The sequence below is a fragment of the Molothrus aeneus genome, unplaced genomic scaffold (genome assembly GCF_037042795.1).
Source record: "Molothrus aeneus isolate 106 unplaced genomic scaffold, BPBGC_Maene_1.0 scaffold_30, whole genome shotgun sequence".
In the NCBI taxonomy this organism is placed as follows: domain Eukaryota; kingdom Metazoa; phylum Chordata; class Aves; order Passeriformes; family Icteridae; genus Molothrus; species Molothrus aeneus.
Genome location: NW_027098964.1, coordinates 1,955,417 through 1,976,580, shown reverse-complemented (window position 1 = coordinate 1,976,580; position 21,164 = coordinate 1,955,417). Strand labels below are relative to the sequence as shown.

Genomic DNA, 21,164 nt, shown 5'->3' with positions numbered 1-21,164 from the left:
CCATTTTTCCTTTTTCACCCTCAAATCCCCTTTTCCCCTCCAAATTCCCCTTTTTTCCACCAAATTTCCCGTTTTTCCCCCCTAAATTCTTCTTTTCCCCCCCCAAAATCCCCTTTTTACCCCCAAATTCCCCCTTGCCCCCAATTTCCCCCTTTCCCCCCCCCAATTTCCCCTTTTTCACCCCCAATTTCCCCTTTTTCACCCCCAAATTCTTTTTTCACCAAATTTCCCTTTTTTCCCCCTAAATTCTTCTTTTCCTCCCCCATTCCCCCTTTCCCCCCCAAATTCCCCCTTGCCCCCAATTTCCCTTTTTTCACCCTCAAATTCCCCTTTTCCCCTCCAAATCCCCCTTTTTCCCCCCCAATTTCCCCTTTCCCCCCTCAATTCCCCCTTTCCCCCCTCAATTTCCCCTTTCCCGCCCCAATTCCCCCTTTCCCCCCCTCAATTCCCCTTTCCCCCCCTCAATTCCCCTTCCCCCCCTCAATTCCCCTTCCCCCCCCTCAATTCCCCCTTTCCCCCCCCCAATTTCCCCTTCCCCCCCAATTCCCCCTTTCCCCCCTCAATTCCCCCTTTCCCCCCCCAATTTCCCCTTTCCCCCCCAATTCCCCCTTTCCCCCCACAATTCCCCCTTTCCCCCCCCCAATTTCCCCTTTTCCCCCCCAATTTCCCCTTTTCCCCCCCCAATTTCCCCTTTCCCCCCCCAATTTCCCCTTTTCCCCCCCCAATTTCCCCTTTCCCCCCCCAATTTCCCCTTTTCCCCCCCCAATTTCCCCTTTCCCCCCCCCAATTTCCCCTTTTCCCCCCCCCAATTCCCCCTTTCCCCCCTCAATTCCCCCTTTCCCCCCACAATTCCCCCTTTCCCCCTCAATTCCCCCTTTCCCCCCCTCAATTCCCCTTTCCCCCCCTCCATTCCCCAATTTCCCCCCCCAATTTTCCCCTTTCCCCCCCAATTTCCAGGACCTGGAGCCCCCCCTGGTTCCGGGCCCGGCCCTGGCTCTGCTGCCGCCCCCGCGCTGCCCCCCCCGGCCCCCCGGGACCCCTCCCCGGGGGCTGCAGGGGCTCGGGGGGGCTCCGGTGACCACGGTGGACGGGAGGAGCGAGGACGACATCGCCGTCAGGGACCCGCCCCGGCCCGGCCCCTTCGGGGGGCGGCGGCTGCTGCTGGGCCCCGCCCCCAGCCCCTCCCCCTCCCCGGGGACCCCCTCCCCAAAGGGCAGCGGGGGGAACCCCCAGAGCCCCCCCCCGTCCATGGAGGAGCACCTGGCCAGCATGCACGAGAGGCTGCGGCACGAGGTGACACCGGGGGGACAAAATGGGGACGGGGGGGGACAGTGGGGACAATGGGGGGACAATGGGGACAGGGGGGGACAAAATGGGGACAGGGGGGGACAGTGGGGACAATGGGGGGACAATGGGGACAAGGGGGGACAGTGGGGACAAGGGGGGGACAGTGGGGACAGGGGGGGACAGTGGGGAGGGACAATGGGGACAGGGGGACAATGGGGACAAGGGGGGGACAGTGGGGACAGGGGGGGACAAAATGGGGACAGGGGGGGACAGTGGGGATGGGGGGGGGACAGTGGGGACGGACAGTGGGGACAAGGGGGGGACAATGGGGACAGGGGGGGACAATGGGGAGAAGGGGGGGACAATGGGGAGGGGGGGGACAAAATGGGGACGGGGACAATGGGGACAGGGATAAGATGGGGAGGGGGACACAAAATGGGAGGGGGGGGACACAATGGGGACAAGGATAAGATGGGGAGGGGGAGACAAAATGGGGGTGGGGGGGACAAAATGGGGAAGGGGGACAGAATGGGCAGGGGGTGACAAAATGAGGAAGGGGGGGTGACAAATAGAGGCAGTGATGAAATGGGGAGGGGGGCACAAAATGGGGGGGTGTGACAGCATTGGGGACACTGGGGAGGGGGTGATGAAATGGGGACGGGGTGACAAAATGGGGGGGGGGGGTGACAGAATGGGGGGGTGACAGCGCTGGGGAGGAGGTGACAAAATGGAGGAGGGGGTGACAAAACTGTGGGGGATTGACAGGAAAAGGGGGTGGGACAGGACTGGGGGAGGTGACAGCACCAGGGGGAGGTGACAACAACCCCGGGGAGGTGACAGCACCAGGGGGAGGTGACAGCGGCCCCGGTGACCCCCCCGTGTCCCCCCCAGCTCCCCAATTTCTTCCTGAAGATCCCGGACTATGCCCTGTACGCCCCCGACGTGGAGTTCCAGTGCCAGCACCTGCACCTGCACACGCGGTGGGTGACACCGGGGACACGGGGGGGGGACACTGGGGACAGCCATGGACACCTGCAGGGTGGCACGGGGAGGTGACAATGGGTGACAATGGGTGACAATGACCGTGTCCGTGTCCCCAGGGGCCGGGCCATGTACGCCGTGGCCGTGGCGCTGTGCAGGGCAGTGACAATGGGTGACAATGGCAGTGATGGGGTGGCACAGGGAGGTGACAATGACCCTGTCCCGTGTCCCCGTGTCCCCAGGGGCCGGGCCATGTACGCCGTGGCCGTGGCGCTGTGCAGGGCAGTGACAATGGGTGACAATGGCAGTGTCAGGGTGGCACAGGGAGGTGACAATGGGTGACAATGGGTGACAATGACCGTGTCCGTGTCCCCAGGGGCCGGGCCATGTACGCCGTGGCCGTGGCGCTGTGCCGGGCAGTGACAATGGGTGACAGTGGGTGACAATGGCAGTGATGGGGTGGCACAGGGAGGTGACAGTGGGTGACAATGACTGTGTCCATGTCCCCAGGGGCCGGGCCATGTACGCCGTGGCCGTGGCGCTGTGCAGGGCAGTGACAATGGGTGACAATGGCAGTGATGGGGTGGCACAGGGAGGTGACAATGACCCTGTCCCCGTGTCCCCAGGGGCCGGGCCATGTACGCCGTGGCCGTGGCGCTGTGCCGGGCCCTGGCCTGGGGTTACTTTGCCAGCCTCAGGCTGGAGGTGCTGGCGCTGACGCGGCACCCGGAGGATTGGAGCCTGCGGGCGCGGTGGCGCCTGACGGGGCTGCCCCTGCACCTGCTGCTGCTGCGCTGGTACCGGCGGGACAAACGGACACTGCTCAGGTGAGGGACACACCTGTGTCACACCTGTGTCACCCCCCATTGTCACTGTGTCACCCCCGTGTCACCCCCTGTGCCATCCCTGTGTCACTGCCCCTGCCCCTGCTGCTGCTGCGCTGGTACCGGCGGGACAAACGGACACTGCTCAGGTACGGACACACCTGGAACACACCTCATTGTCACTGTGTCACCCCCCATTGTCACTGTGTCACCCCCTGTGTCACACCTGTGTCACCCTCGTGTCGCCTCTGCCATCCCCCCGTGTCCCCCTCTGTGTCACCCCCTTCTACCACCAGCACCAGTGGCGCCTGCTGCGCTCAGTGACCCCCCTGAGTCACACCTGAGTCACACCTGAGTCACCCCGTGTCACCCCCGTGTCACCCCTGAGGCGCTGGCGCCACCCCGATGTCCCCAAGTGTCCCCCCCGATGTCCCCCCAGGTCCTACGACGCCCTCTCCACCTTCTTCCTCAACCCCCAGGGGCTCATCCGCTGCCACCGCGTGGACAAGGTGAGTCTGGGGACACCTGGGGACACCTTGGTGACACCTTGGGGACACCTTGGTGACACCTCGGGGACACCTCGGTGACACTTTGGTGTCCCCAGCTGATGCCAGCCCCCACGGCCGTCCCCGAGCCCAAGAAGCTGCTGGTGGCCGCGGCGCTGGCGGTGGCGCTGGCCCGGCCCTGAGGCCACCACGGAGGTGACAGCGACACCTGCGCGCCCCCCCCCACCCTTTGTCACCTTTGTCACCTTTGTCCCCTTTGTCCCCTCCCCTCCCTTAAATTAATGTACAGAATAAAGGAGCAGCGGTGACACGGGGACAGCGGCGTCCCCGAGCACGGGGAGGGGGGGGTGTATTGGGCTGTGCCCTGATGGTGTCCCCAATGTCCCCAAATGTCCCCAAATGTCCCCAATGTCCCCAAATGTCCCCAGGGGGCGGGGTCAGCCCAGCTCCTCCCGCGATTTCCCGGCTTTTTTGGGCATTTTGCGGCCGCTGCCGTCCTCGAGCTCCTTGGCCTGGTAATAATGGGGGGCGACCTCCAGCAGCCAGGAGCTGTCGATCTCGATCACCTGGGGACAAGGGACACACCTGTCACACACCTGGGACACACCTGGGGACACCTGGGACACACCTGGGACACACCTGGGGACATCCCTACAGACAGCCAGGGACACCTGGGGACATCCCTAAGGACAGCCAGGAGCTGTCGATCTCGATCACCTGGGGACAAGGGACACACCTGTCACACACCTGGGACACACCTGGGGACACACCTGGGGACATCTATGACACCTGGGACACACCTGGGGACATCCCTAATGACAGCCAGGAGCTGTCGATCTCGATCACCTGGGGACAAGGGACACACCTGTCACACACCTGGGACACACCTGGGGACATCCCTACAGACAGCCAGGGACACCTGGGGACATCCCTAAGGACAGCCAGGAGCTGTCGATCTCGATCACCTGGGGACAAGGGACACCTGTCACACACCTGTCACACACCTGGGACACACCTGTCACACACCTGGGACACACCTGGGGACACCCCTAAGCACACCTGGGGACATGTGGGGATGGCGGTGATGGCTTGGGGTCACTGCTTTGTCACCTTGGAGGTGCGTCCCCTGTGTCCCCGTACCCACACCGTGTCCCTGCCCTGTGTCCCTGCCATGTCCCCAAGGTGTCCCCAGGTGTCCCCACCTGTCTCATGAACCCCTTGGAGGCGCACATCATGGTGTGCACTCAGTGTGTCCCTGTACCCACCCTGTGTCCCCATGTCCCCAAGGTGTCCCTGCAGTGTCCCCAGGTGTCCCCACCTGTCTCATGAACTCCTTGGAGGTGCACACCAGCTTGTGGTGCAGCACCCAGCGTGTGCCCATACCCACCCTGTGTCCCCATAGCCACACTGCCCTGTGTCCCCATGTCCCCACAGTGTCCCCAGGTGTCCCTGCAGTGTCCCCAGGTGTCCCCACCTGTCTCATGAACTCCTTGGAGGTGCACACCAGCTCGTGGTGCAGCACCCAGCGTGTGCCCATACCCACCCTGTGTCCCCGTACCCACACTGCCCTGTGTCCCCATGTCCCCAGAGTGTCCCCAGGTGTCCCCAAAGGTGTCCCCAGGTGTCCCCACCTGTCTCATGAACTCCTTGGAGGTGCACACCAGCTCGTGGTAGAGCACCCAGCGGGGCTGCAGGGCGAACAGGGCGCTGTTGGGGTGGATGAACACCGGCTGCTGGTGCTTCACCGTGCGGTACCCGCCCCGCGCCAGCCGCGCCGTGTGGTAAAAGAACCCGGCTGTGATGGCCTGGGGGGACAAAAACGGGGACACTGTTACTGGGATATACTGGGAGGGCACTGGGAGGGACTGGGAGGGACTGGGATGGACTGGGAGGGACTGGGATGGACTGGGATCGGTACCCGCCCCGCGCCAGCCGCGCCGTGTGGTAAAAGAACCCGGCTGTGATGGCCTGGGGGGGACACAGAGAGGGGACATTGGCACTGGGATATACTGGGAGGGACTGGGAGGGACTGGGAGGGACTGGGATGGACTGGGAGGAAGTTAAAGGGGATTGGGATGGAGTTGGAGGGGACTGGGATCAGTTTAGGGGGCACTGGGAGGGACTGGGAGGGACTGGGAGAGCACTGGGATAAACTGGGATGGACTGGGATGGACTGGGAGGGACTGGGAGGGACTGGGAGAGCACTGGGATACACTGGAATCAGTGGATATTTTAGGGGGTGTTTGGGGGATATTTTGGGATATTTTAGGGGTATTTTGGGATATTTTGAGGTGTATTTGGGGTTTATTTTAGGGTGTATTTGGGGGATATTTTGGGGTGTATTTTGGGATATTTTGGGGTTTACCTTGCGCACCAGGTCCAGGTTGCCCTGGCAGGAGGACGGGGCTGAGGCGTGATTTGGGGTTATTCCGTGGGATATTTCATGGATATTTTGGGGGATATTTTGAGGTGTATTTGGGGAGATTTTGGGGGATATTTTGGGGTTTACCTTCCTGACGAGGTCCAGGTTGCCCTGGCAGGAGGACGGGGCGGAGGCGTGATTTGGGGTTATTCCGTGGGATATTTTGTGAATATTTTGGGGTATTTTGGGGGATATTTTGAGGTGTATTTGGAGACATTTTGGGGGATATTTTGGGGGATATTTTGGGGTTTACCTTGCGCACCAGGTCCAGGTTGCCCTGGCAGGAGGACGGGGCGATCTCCACGCGCTCCATCAGCCCCTGCAGCTGCTCCCGCACGTCCCGGGCGCGGCGCAGGGAGCGCGCCTGGACAAAGTGCTCGTAGCACCACTGCAGGGAGTGACCGCTGGCCACCCACTGGAGGGGACACGGGGGGCACACGGGGGGGACACGGGGGCACAGCGCAGGCAGGGGCGCGCGGTGACATCGGCACGAGAGGGACGAGGACGGCGAGACGGGGACACACAAAGGACACAAAGGTCAGTGCTGCCGCCGGAGGTGGCCCCAGCCCCGCGATGTCCCCGGTGTCCCCGAGGTGTCCCCGTACCTGGTTGTAGACGTTGAGCAGCACCAGGTGGTCGCCGCCGGGCACGCTGAAGGCCACGCGGGCGCTGTCGGCGTGGAGCACCTTGTCCTTGGGCCGGTAGAAAACGGCGTTGTTCACCGAGAGCATGGCCGCCACCGTCAGCACCTCCTCAGTACAGCCATATCTGTGACAACGGGGACATTGGGGACATTGGGGACACTGAGGGGACATTGGGGACACAGTGTTGTTCACCGAGAGCATGGCCGCCACCGTCAGCACCTCCTCAGTACAGCCATATCTGTGACAATGGGGACATTGGGGACATTGGGGACACTGAGGGGACATTGGGGACACGGCGTTGTTCACCGAGAGCATGGCCGCCACTGTGAGCACCTCCTCTGTGCAGCCGTACCTGATTGGGGACATTGGGGACACTCAGGGGACACTGGGGACACTGTCAGCACCTCCTCGGTACAGCCATATCTGTGACAATGGGGACATTGGGGACACTGAGGGGACACTGAGGGGACATTGGGGACACTGTCAGCACCTCCTCAGTACAGCCATATCTGTGACAATGGGGACACTGGGGACACTGAGGGGACATTGGGGACATGGCAGCCAACGTCAGCACCTCCTCCGTGAAGTTTTACCTGGGTGGGGACATTGGGGACACTTTGGGGACACTCAGAGGAGATGGGACACACTGGGGACACACTGGGGACACACTGGGGACACTTTGGGGACGCATCTGTCACTCACTGCTCGCTCGCCAGGATCATCTTGGCCAACATGGGCTCCACCGGCAGCTCCGCCATGCGCCGGCCCAGCTGGGACAGACGGGGGGGACAGAGGGGACAGACGGACAGAGTGACCACCAGGGAGACCCCCGGGGACACTCCCAGTGTGTCCCAGTCCCTCCCAGTCCCTCCCAGTACCGTGGTGAGCTCGCCCAGGTGATTCATTCCCCATTCCCAGTCCCTCCCAGTGCTCCCAGTCCCTCCCAGTACCGTGGTGAGCTCGCCCAGGTGGTTCAGGTGGTTCATTCCCCATTCCCAGTCCCTCCCAGTATTCCCAGTCCCTCCCAGTGCTCCCAGTCCCTCCCAGTACCGTGGTGAGCTCGCCCAGGTGGTTCAGGTGGTTCATTCCCCATTCCCAGTCCCTCCCAGTATTCCCAGTCCCTCCCAGTACCGTGGTGAGCTCCCCCAGGTGGTTCATTCCCCATTCCCAGTTCCCCTCCCAGTATTCCCAGTCCCTCCCAGTCCGTCCCAGTCCCTCCCAGTGCTCCCAGTGCTCCCAGTACCGTGGTGAGCTCGCCCAGGTGGTTCATTCCCCATTCCCAATCCCTCTCCCAGTATTCCCAGTCCCTCCCAGTGCTCCCAGTCCCTCCCAGTACCGTGGTGAGCTCGCCCAGGTGGTTCAGCGCCCCCAGGGCGTAGAGCTGCTCCAGCGCCAGCACCAGCGTCTCGTGGGGGGGGGGGTCCAGGAAGTCAAAGTGGATCAGGTCATTGATCCCTGGGGACACCTCGGGGTCACCTCGGGGTCACCCTGGGTCACCTCGGGGTCACCTGGCTGTCCCCAACCCCCCTGCGTCACCCTGGTGTCCCCAGTCCCTCCCAGTCCATTCCCAGTCCCTCCCAGTGCCCCCCAATCCCCTCCCAGTCCCTCCCAGTCCATCTCAGTCCCTACCCAGGCTCTTGAGCAGCAGCACCAGCGCTCCCATGTCTGTCCCAGTCCATCCCAGTCCCTCCCAGTGCCCATAACTCCATTCCCAGTACCTCCCAGTCCATTCCTAGTCCCTCCCAGTCCCTCCCAGTCCCTCCCAGTGCCCATAACTCCATTCCCAGTCCCTCCCAGTCCATCCCAGTCCCTCCCAGTCCGTCCCAGTCCCTACCCAGGCTCTTGAGCAGCAGCACCAGCGCCCCCAGGTCTGTCCCAGTCTCTCCCAGTCCCTCCCAGTGCCCATAACTCCATTCCCAGTCCCTCCCAGTCCATCCCAGTCCGTCCCAGTCCCTCCCAGTCCATTCCCAGTCCATTCCCAGTCCCTCCCAGTGCCTCCCAGTGCCCCCCAATCCCCTCCCAGTCCGTCCCAGTCCCTCCCAGTCCGTCCCAGTCCCTCCCAGTCCATCCCAGTCCCTCCCAGTCCCTCCCAGTCCATTCCTAGTCCCTCCCAGTCCATCCCAGTCCCTCCCAGTGCCCATAACTCCATTCCCAGTCCCTCCCAGTGCCCCCCAATCCCCTCCCAGTCCCTCCCAGTCCATTCCCAGTCCCTCCCAGTCCCTCCCAGTCCATTCCCAGTCCATTCCCAGTCCCTCCCAGTCCGTCCCAGTCCGTCCCAGTCCCTACCCAGGCTCTTGAGCAGCAGCACCAGCGCTCCCAGGTCGGCTCTCTGGATCTCCGGCACCGCCGTCTCCTCCAGCTCGTGCTGGAACGCCCAGGCCGTGTAGAGCCGGAAACACTTCCCGGGAGCCACGCGGCCGGCGCGGCCCGCGCGCTGATTGGCTGAGGCCTGGGGACACCAAGGGGACACCTGTGACACACCTGGGACACACCTGGGACACACCCGGGACACACCTGGGACACCTGGGACACACCTGGGACACACCTGGGACACCCCTGGGACACACCCGGGACACACCTGGGACACACCTGGGACACACCCGGGACACCTGGGACACACCCAGGACACCTGGGACACACCTGTGACGCACCTGGGACACACCCGGGACACACCTTGGAGCAGGGCGTCACCACCAGGGACTCCATGCCCGTGCGGGGGCTCACAACAGGTGACAATAGGGTGACAATAGGTGACAATACATGACAGTAAGGTCACACACAGGTGACACAGGTGACACCCAGGTGACACCCAGGTGACACAGGTGACGCACCTTGGAGCAGGGGTCACCACCAGGGACTCCATGCCCGTGCAGGGGCTCCCAACAGATGACAATAGGGTGACAACAGGTGACAATAGATGACAATAGGTGACAATAAGGTCACACCCAGGTGACACAGGTGACACCCAGGTGACACCCAGGTGGCACAGGTGACGCACCTTGGAGCAGGGTGTCACCACCAGGGACTCCATGCCCGTGCGGGGGGCTCACAACAGGTGACAATAGGGTGACAATAGGTGACAATAGATGACAGTAAGGTCACACCCAGGTGACACAGGTGACACCCAGGTGGCACAGGTGACGCACCTTGGAGCAGGGTGTCACCACCAGGGACTCCATGCCCGTGCGGGCGCTGTAGCTCTTCTGCTTGCAGAAGCCGGGGTCCAGCACGTAGACGATGCCGTCGATGGTCACCGAGGTCTCGGCGATGTTGGTGGCCACCACCACCTGCGCCAGGGGTGGGGACCCCGCTGGGACACGCCCGGGACGTGCCCTCGCAGGCCACGCCCCCATTGAAAGCACTGCTGCTGTTAAGCCCCGCCCACTCGGAGCTCCAGCCAATCACGGGCTACGCTGCGGGCCAGGCCCAAGGAAGCCGCACCCCTTTAGGCTCCGCCCATTCTGACCGCACCCAATTGAGCCACACCCTGTTTAGACCACGCCCATTCTGACCACACCCAATTGAGCCACACCCACTCTGACCAACCCAAATCTAGCCCCACCCATTCTGACCACACCCAGAAAACCACACCCCTTTAGGCCCCGCCTCTTCTGACCACACCCAATTAAGCTCCACCCACTTTCATGAAGCCACACCCCCCTCTCAGGTTCCACCCCCTCTCTTAAAGGGCCAACGCACCTTCCTGGCTCCCTAAATGAAACCCCACCCATTTTCCTTAAACTCCGCCCCTCTCCCATGACACCACGCCCCCTCCCGAGGCCACGCCCCTCTCTTAAAGGGCCAGCGCACTTTCCTGGCCCTGTAAATGAAACCCCACCCCATTTTCCTCAAACCCCGCCCCTCTCCCATGACACCACGCCCCCTCCCGAGGCCCCGCCCCTCTCTTAAAGGGCCAGCGCACCTTCCTGGCGCCGGGGGGCGTGGGCTGGAAGATGCGGGCCTGCAGCTCCGAGGGCAGGTTGGCGTAGATGGGCAGCACCAGCAGCTCGGGCAGGCGCGAGCCCAGGCGGCGGCAGCGCTCCTGCAGCAGCTCCACGCAGGCCTCGATCTCCTCCTGACAGCCAGGGGACATTGGGGACAGCGTTGGGGACATTGGGGACACTGGGGACATTTGGGAGATTTGGGGACATTGGGGACAGGGGCAGCACCAGCAGCGCTCCTGCACCAGCTCCACGCAGGCCTCGATCTCCTCCTGACACTGGGGACAGCGTTGGGGACATTGGGGACACTCAGGGGTATCAGGGACATTGGGGACATTGGGGACATTTGGGAGACTGGGGACACAGAGGGACAAAGACCGGTGTCAGGAAATTGGGGTTGGGGACAGGAGAGAACAGGGACACCTGCAGGGATGGGGAGAGCAGGGGGACACGGTGACACTGAGGGGACACACAGGGACACGCAGGTGACAGTGAGGGGACACCGAGGGGACACTGAGGGGACACTGAGGGGACACCGAGGGGACACTGAGGGGGCACTGAGGGGACACTGAGGGGACACCGAGGGGACACCGAGGGGACACTGAGGGGACACCCAGGGACAGCCAGGTGACACTGAGGGGACACCGAGGGGACACCGAGGGGACACTGAGGGGACACCGAGGGGACACTGAGGCGACACTGAGGTGACACCGAGGGGACACTGAGGGGACACGCAGGTGACACTGAGGGGACACTGAGGGGACACCGAGGGGACACTGAGGGGACACCGAGGGGACACTGAGGCGACACTGACCTGCCCGGTGAGGAAGACCAGGATGTCCCCCGGGGGTTGGGTGACGTGGATCTGCAGCACCGACACCACGCAGGCCTCCAGGTAATCGGCCTCAGGCGCCTGCGGGGACATTGGGGACATCAGGGGGACATTGGGGACAGCAGGGGGACACAGGGGACATGGGAACACCAGCCCCAGCTGTCCCCAAAGATCCCCAGCCATCCCCCCCCCCTTCTCCTGTGTCCCCAAACACTCTCAAGAGCCCACAGAGCCAGGTACCCCTGAGCACCCCCAATGTCCCCATCAATGTCCCCATCAATGTCCCCAATGCCCTGAGCACCCCCAATGTCCCCATTAATGTCCCATTAACATCCCCAATGCCCTAAATGCCCCCAATGTCCCCAGTGTCCCCAATGTCCCCAATGCCCTGAACACCCCCAATGTCTCCTGATGTCCCCAATGTCCTCAGTGTCCCCAATGTCCCCGTTACCCCTGATGTCCCCAATGTCCCCATTAATGTCCCCAGTGTCCCCAGTGTCCCCTTGGTGTAATAGATGTCCACGGGGAAGCGGCGCCCCAGGATGACCCAAATACCCCCAATGTCCCCAATGTCCCCAATGCCCTGAACAGCCCCAATGTCCCCAACACCCCCAATGTCCCCAGTGTCCCCAATGTCTCTGTTACCTCTGATGTCCCCAGTGTCCCCAATGTCCCCAGTGTCCCCTTGGTGTAGTAGATGTCCACGGGGAAGCGGCGCCCCGGGATGACCCCAATGCCCTGAACACCCCCAGTGTCCCCAATGTCCCCGTTACCCCTGATGTCCCCAGTGTCCCCAGTGTCACCTTGGTGTAGTAGATGTCCACAGGGAAGCGGCGCCCCGGGATGACCCAAATACCCCCAATGTCCCCAATGTCCTGAACAGCCCCAATGTCCCCAATGTCCCCAATGTCCCTAGTGTCCCCAATGTCCCCAGTGTCCCCAATGTCCCCAGTGTCCCCAGCGTCACCTTGGTGTAGTAGATGTCCACGGGGAAGCGGCGCCCCGGGATGCGGAACACGGGCGCGTGGTCGAAGAAGGCCGAGAAGCGCTCGGTGTCCAGCGTGGCCGAGGCCACCAGGACCTTGAGCTGCGGCCGGAAGCGAGCGATGTCCTTGATGAGGCCGAAGAGCACGTCCGTGTGCAGGGTGCGCTCGTGGGCCTCGTCCACCATGATCACGCTGCGGACACACGGACACGGAGATGGACACACGGACACGGGGATGGACACGGGGACACGGGGATGGACACGGGGACAGGGACACAGGGAGCACGTCCGCGTGCAGGGTGCGCTCGTGGGCCTCATCCACCATGATCACGCTGCGGACACACGGACACGGAGATGGACACACGGACACCGGGATGGACACGGGGATGGACACGGGGACATGGGGATAGACATGGGGACACAGGGATGGACATGGGGACATGGGGATGGACATGGGGACACAGGGAGCACGTCCGTGTGCAGGGTGCGCTCGTGGGCCTCGTCCACCATGATCACGCTGCGGACACACGGACACCGGGATGGACACACGGACACACAGACACGGGGATGGACACATGGACACGGGGATGGCCATGGGGACATGGGCATAGGGACATGGACAGGGACACGGGGATGGACACAGAGACACGGACATGGGGACACGGGGATGGACACAGGAACAGGGACACAGGGACAGGGACACAAAGAAGGACACATCCCCAGTGTCCCCAATGTCCCCAACATCCCCAATGTCCCCAACATCCCCAGTGTCCCCAGGTGTCCCCAATGTCCCCAGTGTCCCCAGTGTCCCAGTGTCACCTGTAGGAGGCCAGGTCGGGCTCTGTCAGGAACTCCCTCAGCAGCATCCCGTCCGTCATGTACTTGAGCACCGTGCGCTCCGACGTGCAGTCCTCGAAGCGGATGCTGTACCCGACCTTGGGGACAAGGGACACGGCCCTGTCACCTCCCCGGGGCTGCTGTCCCCTCCCCGGGGTCGCTGTCCCCCTCAGGGTCACTCAGGCCACCCCCCTGAGGTCTCTCACGTGCCCCCAGCTGCGTCACCAAAGCGTCCCCAGAGTGACCAGGACGTGTCCCCGAGGTGGGGACGGTGTGGTTGGGGGTAGGGATGTGTCCCCAGTGTCCCCAGTGTCCCCCCATGTCCCCAATGTCCCCCCATTGTCCCCAGTGTCCCCGTTGTCCCCGCTGTCACCTCGTTGCCCAGCTTTGTCCCCATCTCCACGGCCACCCTGGCTGCCACGCTCATGGCTGCCACGCGTCGCGGCTGCGTCACGCCGATCTTCAGCCCCCCCCGAGTGTAGCCCTGGGGACGTTGGGGACAATGTGGGGGTCAGGGGGGGTGACAGAGACCCCCGACCCCGAGTGACCCCCCTGGAACTGAACTGACCCCAAAAACGAGACCTGAGCAGTCCCGGATCCCCCCAGGACCCCAAATCCTCTCAAATGACTCCCAGTTCAATCCCAGTCCCTCCCAGTTCAGCCCAGTGCCCCCCAATCCCTCCCAATTTCCCCCAATCCCCTCCCAGTCCCTCCCAGTCCCTCCCAATTTCCCCCCAATCCCCCCTAATCCCCTCCCAGTTCCCTCCCAATTTCCCCCCAATCCCCCCCAATCCCTTCCCAGTCCCCTCCCAGTCCCCCCCAATTTCCCCCAATCCCCTCCCAGTCCCTCCCAGTTCCCCCAGTCCCTTCCAATTTCCCCCCAATTTCCCCCCAAATCCCCCCCAGTCCCTCCCAATCCCCCCCAATCCCCTCCCAGTCCCTCCCAGTCCCCCCCAATCCCCTCCCAATCCCCCCCAATCCCCTCCCAGTGCTCCCAGTGCTCCCAGTTCACCTCCTCGTGCAGGTACTGGGGGATCTGGGTGGTTTTCCCCGAGCCGGTCTCGCCCTCGATCACCAGCACCTGGTGCTGGGCCACGGCCGCCACCAGCTCGTCCCGGAAGGGGAAGATGGGCAGGGCCCGGCGGCCGTCCTGGAGCGACTGCCGGCGGCGCTCGGCCTCGGGGACGGCCTCGGGGACATCCTGGGGACAGCCCAGGGTCATTGGGGTCACCCTCAGTGTCACCAGATTCACCCCAAATTCACCCCAAAATCACCCCGCTCCCACCAGTAACCACCCCCTGTCTGCACTGCCGGCGGCGCTCGGCCTCGGGGACATCCTGGGGACACCGGGGACAGCCCAGGGTCACCAAATTCACACCAAATCCCCCCAAACCCCTTCTTGTGACCCCAAACCCTGCCAGGACCCCCTGGGTGACCCCAAACCCACTCAGGGCCCCCTGGGTGACCCCAAACCCCACCTTTTGGGGGTCGGTCCCCTCTAATTGAGCGGCGCTGACGAACTGCACCATCTCCTCCTCCTCCAGCAGCAGCTTGTGGTCCTTCCCCAGCCATCCCAAACCCCTTCCTACGACCCCAAATCCCCCCCAAACCACCCCAAATCCACCCCAAACCCTGCCAGGACCCCCTGGGTGACCCCAAACCCCACCTTTTGGGGGTCGGTGCCCTCTAATTGAGCGGCGCTGACGAACTGCACCATCTCCTCCTCCTCCAGCAGCAGCTCGTAGTCGGCGCCGTCCTTCCGGCGCCGCTCGCGCGCGTCCCTGGCCCCGAAGCGCAGCGCGGCCGCCCCCAGCAGCTGCTCCTCCCAGCGCCGCTGCTCGTCCCGCGGCGCCAGGGCCTCCTCCTGGGCCTCCTCCCGCTCTGGGATCTTCTGGGGGGGGAATGGGGGCGTCGGCGAGGGGATTGGGGGGAATTGGGGGGTTTGGGGTCACGGGGAGAGGTTTGGGGGGGATTGGGGGGGATTTGGGGTCATGGGGAGAGGTTTGGGGGGGATTTGGGGGGGATTTGGGGTCATGGGGAGAGGTTTGGGGGGGATTGGGGGGGATTTGGGGTCATGGGGAGAGGTTTGGGGGGGATTGGGGGGGATTTGGGGGCGGTTTGGGGTCATGGGGAGAGGTTTTGGGGGGGAATTGGGGTGAGCGAGGGGATTTGGGGGCGGTTTGGGATCATGGGGAGAGGTTTTGGGGGGGAATTGGGGTGAGTGAGGGGATTTGGGGGCGGTTTGGGGGGGATTTGGGGGCGGTTTGGGATCATGGGGAGAGGTTTGGGGTCATGGGCAGAGGTTTTAGGGGGGTTTGGGGGGGTTTGGGATCATGGGGAGGGGTTTTGGGGGGCAATTGGGGGTGAGCGAGGGGATTGGGGGGGTTTGGGATCATGGGGAGAGGTTTTGGGGGGATTGGGGGGGTTTGGGGGAGATTTGGGGGTGGTTTGGGGTCATGGGGAGCGGTTTTAGGGGGGTTTGAGGGGGTTTGGGGTCATGGGGAGAGGTTTGGGATCATGGGGAGGGGTTTTGGGGGGCGATTGGGGGTCAGTGAGGGGATTTGGGGGCGGTTTGGGGGAATTGGGGATCATGGGGAGAGGTCTGAGGGGGATTTGGGATCGTGGGGAGAGGTTTGGGGTCATGGGGAGAGGTTTTAGGGGGGATTGGGGGGGATTTGGGGGCGGGATTTTTCAGGTGCCAATTTTGGGGTTTTTCAGGTGCCAATTTCGGGATTTTTCAGGTACCAATTTTGGGGTTTTTCAGGTGTGAATTTTGGGATTTTTCCGGTGTCAATTCCGGGATTTTTCAGGTACCAATTTCAGGATTTTTCAGGTGTGAATTTTGTGTTTTTCTCAGGTGCCCATTTCAGAATTTTCAGGTGCCAATTTTGGGATTTTCCAGGTGCCAATTTTGGGATTTTTCAGGTGCCAATTTTGGGATTTTCTCAGATATCTCAAGTACCAATTTTGGGGTTTTTCAGGTTCCAACTCTGGGGTTTTCTCAGATATTTCAAGTACCAATTCCGGGATTTCTCAGGTGCCAATTTCGGGATTTTTCAGGTCCCAATTTTGGAGTTTTTCAGGTCCCAATTTCGTGATTTTTCAAGTACCAATTCCATGGTTTCTCAGGTGCCAATTCTGGGATTTTCCAGGCGCTCATTTCAGCTGCATTTCAGCTGCCGGTTTCGGGGTTTTTCCCGGTGCAGATTTTGAGATTTTTCAGGTGTGAATTTTGGGATTTTCCAGGCGCTCATTTCAGCTGCATTTCAGCTGCTGCTTTCGGGGGTTTTCAGGTCCCAATTTTGGAGTTTTTCAGGTGCCAATTTTGGGGTTTTTCAAGTACCAATTTCGGGATTTTCCAGGCGCTCATTTCAGCTGCATTTCAGCTGCCGGTTTCGGGGTTTTTCCCGGTGCAGATTTTCGCTTCCCCAGCCGTTCCCTCACCTTGTCCCGGCTCTCCTCGGGGATGTGGTAGCGGCTGCTCCTCTCCAGCTGCTCCCGGGCCCCCGCCCGTTTGTAGTCGCGGGCCAGGTCCCGCAGGCGCCGTTTGTAGCGCAGCTCGCGGCGCTCGGGCAGCGTCAGCGCCTCCTCCCCGAAGAGCAGCTCCTCGTCCTGGATCTCCTGCTCCAGCTCCTCCAGCTTCTCCCGCTCCCGCTTGGCCAGGTACTCGCGGCGGGAGCGCTTGCGCAGCTCGGGGATCTGGGGGGGAATGGGGGGAAATGGGGAAAAATGGTGAAAAAATGGGGTGAAATGGGATTAAAATGGGATTAAAATGGGGTGAAATGGGATTAAAATGGGGTGAAATGGGATTAAAATGGGGTAAAATGGGATTAAAATGGGAAAAAATGGGATTAAAATGGGGTGAAATGGGCAGGTACTCGTGGCGGGAGCGCTTGCGCAGCTCAGGGATCTGGGGGAAATGGGAAAAATGGCATTAGAATGGGGTGAAATGGTGAAAATGGCATTAAAATGGGAAAAATGGCATTAAAATGGGATAAAATGGTGAAAAATGGCATTAAAATGGGAAAAAATGGTGAAAAAATGGCATTAAAATGGGAAAAAATGGTGGAAAATGGGATTAAAATGGGGTGCAATGGGCAGGTGCTCGTACTCTGGGATTTGGGGAATGGGGGAACTGGGCGGGAAAAGGGAACTGGGCAGGAAAAGGGAAATGGGCAGGAAAAGGGAAATGGGCAGGAAAAGGGAACTGGGCAGGAAAAGGGAACTGGGCAGGAAAAGAAAACCGGGCAGGAAAAGGGGAATGGGCAGGAAAAGGGGAATGGGCAGGAAAGGGGACCGGGGAGCGGGGGCTCCTCCCCCGCCCCTCACCAGGGCTCTCTGCTCCTCCTCCGCCATCTTCAGGCGTTTCTGGGCCTCCTCGTAGGCCTGGGCAAGGGAAAGGGGGTGAGGGCCCCAAACTCCACCAGATCTCAACAAACCCCCCCAGGACCCCCCAAACCCCCCTCAAGGAGCCCCCAAACCCCCCCAGGCCCACATTGGAGTCACCCCAGGCCCCCCCAGCCCCTTCAAACCCCCCTCAAACCTCACACGGAGCCCCCAAACTCACCTCAAAGCCCCCCAGGACCTCCCAAACCCTCCTCAAACCCCATCAAAGACCCCTCCAAACCCCCCAAAACCCCCCCAAAACCCCCCCTGAGACCCCCTCAAGTCCCCCCATCCCCTCCCAGCCCCCCCATAACCCCCCTGGGACCCCCCCAAATCCCCCCTTGGGGTCCCCCCGTGCCCCCCAAACCCCCCCGGGATCCCCCAGGCCCCACCTTGGGTTCCCCCGAAATCCCCCCAAACCCCCCTCAAACCCCCCAAACTCCCCCAAGAACCCCCCAAGAACCCCCCATAGCCCCCCCAAACCCCACCTTGGAGTCCCCCCATCCCCTCCCAGCCCCCCATAACCCCCCTGGGACCCCCCTGAGACCCCCCCAGGTCCCCAAATCTCCCTCAAATCTCCCTAGGAACCCCCCAAATTCCCCTCAAACCCCCCTGAAACCCCCCAAACCCCCCTGGAACCCCCCCAAATCTCCTCAAGGACCCCCCCAAATCCCCCCCAGGACCCCCCCAAACCCCACCTTGGGGTCCCCCCGTGCCCCCCAAACCCCCCCGGGACCCCCCCAGGCCCCACCTTGGGGTCCCCTGAGCCCCTCCAGGCCCCCCAAACCCCCCTGGAACCCCCCCAAACCCCCCAAGGACTCCCCAAACCCCCCATAGCACCCCCAGGCCCCACCTTAGAGTCCCCCCGTGCCCCCTAAACCCCCTCAAACTCCCCCAAACCCCCCTGAGACCCCCCCAGATCCAACCTTGGGGTCCCCCCGTGCCTTCCCAGACCCCCCAAACCCCCCTCAAACCCCCCCAAACCCCACCTTGGAGTCCCCCATCCCCTCCCAGCCCCCCATAACCCCCCTGGGACCCCCCCAAACCCCCCCGGGACCCCCCCAAACCCCCCCGGGACCCCCCCAGGCCCCACCTTGGGGTCCCCCCGAGCCCCCCGGTCCCGGTCCCGGCGCCGCAGGCGCTCGGCGAAGGCGTCGCGCTCGCGCAGGTCCCGCAGCCGCTCCCGCTCCGACGCCTCCCACTCCTCCTCCGGCTCCTCGGGGGCCCTTGGGGAGGCCGGGAATGGGCGGGGGGACCCCAAAAACCCCCCCCGGGGAGAGGGGGAGGGGGTGGGAGCGGGGAGAACCCAGCCAGGAGGGAAGGAAGGGTGAAAATCCCACCCCAAAATCAACTCGGGAACCCCAAAATCCCACCCGGGAAATGGCAAAAATCAACTTGAGAGACACAAAATCCACTCAGGAACCCCAAAACCCCAACTCGGAACCCAAAATCCCACCTGGGACCCCCAAAAATCAACTTGAGACACCCAAAATCCTACCTGGACCACCAAAATCCCACTTGGATGAACCCCAAAAATCAACTTGAGAGACCCAAAATCCACTCAGGAACCCCAAAATCCCCACCTGGGAACCTCAAAATCCAACTTGGGAACCCCAAAAATCCAACTTGGGACACCCAAAATTCCATCTGGGATCCCAAAATCCCACCTGGGAACCCCAAAAATGAACTTGGGAGACACAAAATCCACTCAGGAACCCCAAAAATCGACTTGAGAGACCCAAAACCTCATGTGGGAACCCCAATATCCCATCTGGGACAGCAAAAATCAACTTGAGACCCAAAATTCCACCTGGAACCCCAAATATCCAACTCAAGACACCCAAAATCCAACTTGGGACACCCAAAATTCCATCTGGGATCCCAAAATCTCACCTGGGAACCCCAAAATCCCCCCATGAGCACAAAAAAAAGGGGAAATTTGTGGGATTTGAGGGGTTTTTTTTGGGGGGGTTCTGAGAGGGGAAATCCCAAAATTGCAGCACCCAAAGGATCAGGGGGAGCCCCAAGGGGAAGGGAAGACCCCCCCGAAATTGGGGTGACCCCAAAATGTGGGGATTCCACCCCAAACTCCCCCCTGCACTCACGGTGGGGGCTCGGGCGCGGCCGGGGGGGTCTCGGGGGGGGACTCGGAGCGGTGACGTCGCCTCAGGTGTCGCCGCCGGGGGCGTGGCTCGTTCTGGGCGTGGTCGGGGTGGGCGGGGCCCGGCCCCGCCTCCTCCTCGTCGCTCTCCACCAATCGGTAGCCGCGGTTCTGGCGCTGCAGCTCCAGCGCTGCCCGCTCGGCCGCGCGGCCGGGGGGCTCCCGGGGGGCTTCACGGGGCACCTGGGGTGGGCGGGGTCAGGACACGCCCACGGACACGCCCACCGAACCACACCAAATATGGCCACACCCACTGAACCACACCCAACATGGTCACACCCGCTTAACCCCACCCAATATGGCCACACCTACTGAACCAACCCCTAAATGGCCACACCTACTTAGCCACGCCCCAATATGGCCCCACCCACTTAATTGCATCCAAAATGGCCACACCTGGGTTGGCCGCGCCCACTTAACCACACCCCAAAGTGGCCACACCCAGTTAACCACACCTAAAATGTCCCCACCCACCACACCCACTATGGTCACACCCACTTGACCACACCTGAAATGGCCACACCCACTTGACCGCACCTGAAATGGCCACACCCACTATGACCACACCTGAAATGGCCACACCCACTTGATCACACCAGAAATGGCCACACCTACTTAACCACACCCAATATGGCCACACCCACTCAACCAACCCCAAAACAACCACTTAATTGCAAAAATAACCAGAAAAGAACCCCCCAAAAAAACCCATTTAACCACACCCACTACGGTCACACCCACTTGGCCACACCTACTTAACCACACCCAATATGGCCACACCTGCTTGGCCACACCCTAAATGGCCACACCTAGAAATGTCCACGCCCATTGCAAGCCAGAGCTCAGCCTGATTGGCTGCTGTGTGGCAGCCACGCCCACTCGTCATGATGTCATCCTCAAAGCCGGTTAAACCACGCCCACTTCTGACCGCACCTTGTCTTTAGGCTCCTCCCATTCTCCATTGGCCACGCCCTCAGCACTAAATAGGCCGCGTTCAAACCACGCCCACTCCCTTAGGCCACGCCTCCATCTCTATACAAAGCCGCCTCCCCTCAGACAAGCCCCGCCCACTCCCATTTTCGAGCCTCCCCGAGAAGCCCCGCCCCCTTCCCCCTCTCCCCTCACGGGTTCCCGCCCACCTTGTCCCACAGCTGACGCGCGAACTCGCGCACGCGCGGCTCCTCCACGCGCAGGGCCTCGGTCTCGCGCAGCCGCTCCAGCAGCTCCTCCAGGCTCCGGCTGCGCCGCGCCAGCGCCACCAGGAAGGCGGGGACATGGCGGGCGCTGAGGCCCAGCAGCTCCTGCAGCTGCCCGGACACCCAGCGCTCCAGGGCCGCCGTGGCCGCCATGGCCGCTGC

The 21,164-nt window shown here is 62.2% G+C and overlaps 2 protein-coding genes across 5 annotated transcripts in view; one reads left to right on the top strand and one right to left on the bottom strand.

Annotated features, from left to right (window-relative positions):
* Nucleotides 1-3,906, top strand: part of CUNH6orf136 (chromosome unknown C6orf136 homolog) — a 12,732-nt gene extending 8,826 nt beyond the window's left edge. The window contains exons 11-15 of the mRNA XM_066570853.1: nt 958-1,293; nt 2,179-2,267; nt 2,895-3,095; nt 3,532-3,601; nt 3,697-3,906. Coding sequence (XP_066426950.1) covers nt 958-1,293; nt 2,179-2,267; nt 2,895-3,095; nt 3,532-3,601; nt 3,697-3,780 — 780 coding nt within the window. The 3' untranslated portion in view covers nt 3,781-3,906. The remainder of the gene's footprint in view (nt 1-957; nt 1,294-2,178; nt 2,268-2,894; nt 3,096-3,531; nt 3,602-3,696) is intronic.
* On the bottom strand, nt 3,853-21,164 carry DHX16 (DEAH-box helicase 16). 4 transcript variants are annotated; one of them, XM_066570594.1, is made up of 21 exons: nt 20,946-21,164; nt 19,751-19,989; nt 18,739-18,871; nt 17,589-17,645; nt 16,704-16,958; nt 14,926-15,150; nt 14,272-14,460; nt 13,633-13,743; nt 13,242-13,357; nt 12,405-12,615; nt 11,420-11,518; nt 10,587-10,739; nt 9,811-9,951; nt 8,951-9,113; nt 8,001-8,119; nt 7,367-7,434; nt 6,998-7,016; nt 6,626-6,769; nt 6,274-6,435; nt 5,230-5,403; nt 3,853-4,164 (listed from the first exon to the last, which is right to left on the bottom strand). In XM_066570594.1, the coding sequence occupies exons 1-21, from the start codon at nt 21,153-21,155 to the stop codon at nt 4,036-4,038; spliced, it is 3,117 nt and encodes a 1,038-aa protein (XP_066426691.1). In that variant the 5' UTR covers nt 21,156-21,164; the 3' UTR covers nt 3,853-4,035. The 4 variants fall into 4 exon arrangements, with proteins under 4 accessions (XP_066426691.1, XP_066426690.1, XP_066426692.1 ...); XM_066570593.1 differs by lacking the exon at nt 6,998-7,016 and having other exon boundaries at nt 6,626-6,788; XM_066570595.1 differs by lacking the exon at nt 6,998-7,016 and having other exon boundaries at nt 6,626-6,788; nt 14,926-15,147.

Bases quoted from the DNA above. Each gene is read 5' to 3' on its own strand.
- DHX16 (XM_066570594.1), bottom strand. From the start codon at position 21,155: ATGGCGGCCACGGCGGCCCTGGAGCGCTGGGTGTCCGGGCAGCTGCAG. The intron at 14,461-14,925 runs GTGGGGTTTGGG...GGCTGTCCCCAG, and splicing joins AGGGCACCGACCCCCAAAAG to GATGTCCCCGAGGCCGTCCC. The intron at 9,952-10,586 runs GTGCGCTGGCCC...CCCCTGGCGCAG, and splicing joins CGCCCCCCGGCGCCAGGAAG to GTGGTGGTGGCCACCAACAT.